The sequence below is a fragment of the Poecilia reticulata genome, unplaced genomic scaffold, assembly GCF_000633615.1.
Source record: "Poecilia reticulata strain Guanapo unplaced genomic scaffold, Guppy_female_1.0+MT scaffold_125, whole genome shotgun sequence".
In the NCBI taxonomy this organism is placed as follows: Eukaryota; Metazoa; Chordata; class Actinopteri; order Cyprinodontiformes; family Poeciliidae; genus Poecilia; species Poecilia reticulata.
This window is the reverse complement of record NW_007615013.1, coordinates 1417173-1419177: the sequence shown is the minus strand read 5'-3', so window position 1 is coordinate 1419177 and position 2005 is coordinate 1417173. Positions and strand designations below refer to the sequence as shown.

The 2005-nt window shown below is 41.4% G+C and overlaps 1 protein-coding gene across 4 annotated transcripts in view; it reads left to right on the top strand.

The window, feature by feature from the left end:
• The window catches only part of cdhr5-rs (cadherin-related family member 5, related sequence), a 17249-nt gene that overhangs the window by 9362 nt on the left and 5882 nt on the right, over positions 1-2005 (top strand). For 3 of the 4 annotated variants that reach the window (XM_008401730.2, XM_008401728.2, XM_017302975.1), the window contains exon 8: positions 78-242. The exons of the other annotated variant lie outside the window; for it this stretch is intronic. In XM_008401730.2, the coding sequence (XP_008399952.1) occupies positions 78-242 (165 nt within the window). The remainder of the gene's footprint in view (positions 1-77; positions 243-2005) is intronic. 4 annotated transcript variants of the gene reach the window in all.

Here is a 2005-nt window from a genome sequence, read left to right as displayed (position 1 = left end):
CCCCCACATGGCTGCATTATACTTATAGTAAAAGTGTCAATGTGATGACGAGAGTCTGTGGGCGGTTCTGTTTGAAGGAATCAAACACTGAGGAGAAGTTCAACATCTCCACTGTCCTCACCATCGACATCGAGGATGTTGATGACCAGTATCCTCACTTCCTGCCCTGCACACCTGTGTCCCCACGTGTCCCGATCTGCATGAACCCAACCTACACAGCCAACATCACAGGAAAACAGCAGGTAAACAGCAGCAACACCTGCAGCCAAAACACCGGTTCTGGTAAAGGGGTGACTGTTGGGTCTATGAAGGCCAGAACAGCACCTGACCGTTTTATTGATGGGGATGTGATGTTTAAACCAAAGCGCCGACAGAGGAGAGAAAGATCCGGTGATGTCCCCCTATCAAGGTTCCCAGGAGAACCAGAACTCCCTGCAGCTTCGGACACCCCAAAAGGTTCAGGGGCCTCATGCAAAAAAAGTTTGCAGTTTTCACTATAAAACTTGGCGTACAGAGAAATTTAGAAAAGTTCGGAGCACAAAAAGTCTGGATGTATGAAGCCGTCGCTGCGCATCGTTCCTTTATAAATCCTGATTTACAGGAAACAGAGCAGCTGCTGGTCGCCTCCATAAATGCATTTTAATGTAAATTAGTACAAATACCTGGAAGTCTGCCGCCAGGTGAAGCAGTAACCATGGTAACGTCCTTGTTTGTAGAGTAAAATTATATATTTTATTTAAAAGGAACTTTCAGGACACATAAGGTCACCTCACAAAAATAAAAATACATTTTAAAGAAAAAGAAATAAAAATTAAAAAGAATGTGAAGCCGGGACTAATACCGCACACGGAGCTTCACAGAGAAATGGTTCTTTATTCCCAACAAGACAATGTTCCCTCTGAGCTGAAACAAAATAAAAAGAATGAGATTCAATATATGGAGAAATAAATGTGCCGTATTTCGAGCAGTAGAAAGGGTTAGCTTCGGTGAAATGGCGGGCTAACAACGCGGTTAGCGCTCAACAGAGCAGAACGAAGCGCTTAAATCTAACAGCATTTAACCGCTAAACAAACGGCAGAGGACAAGCAGAAAAACATGACATCAGCATCATCTCTAGCTTTGTCCACGGGAGATAATTCAGTTCCAACATTAATTACCGAACACTTGGATTCTTCTCTCATGTGGCCATGGAGTCGTTTTCTCCACCAGGTCTCAGATCAACAATGTTCTCTTCCGTTTTACCAGTTAGTGCCACAACAAGAGGTTTTTTCTACTTCCGGTAATTTTAGACCTCTCTGTAGCAACAGCACCACATGCTGACAAAAACAAGAATTACAACCAGTCGGTGAAATAAAAGCAAAACATGGTTTACAAAATACATTTGACATGAACCCATTTTTCACCTACAAGAAGAAAAGAACGAGGCGGAGCAGCAGAGAGACTCAGAGAGGCTCTGAGTGGACATGTGGACCTTTATGCTACATACAGGAATCATGTGAAGAAGTTGTACAATTACAGAATAGAGATGCTTTCTGGCCATAAAGGCACATTATTTATTTCCTTCTTTAAGTTCTGCTCAGAGATGATCAGTCTGGATGAATCTAAACGCTAATAAACATCATCAACGTTTCCCATCAGATCAATATGATCTCTGATCAATCCTCCCTCTGATGTTCTCCATCAGAGCCAAAGCTCTCCTGTGATTGGCTCCTCACCTGATCGCCTCCAAATAATCAAACTGTTTTAGTGAGAATGAAATGACTCCATGGATGATTTCAGACCGAAGCGTTAATCTTTATGAGGAAAGTTATTTACATTGGAATGAGGTTTTCACATCATTTTATTATTTTATCATTTTGTGTGCATGTTGGGTTATTGTCTGAGGATAAACGTGGTTTCATTGTTTAAACAATAAAATATTAAAATCATGAAAAGACATCAGGTCTGAAGCTCCTGGTCTAAATAACTGAATGTCATCAGGTTTCAGTGGATTTAGGTGAATTTG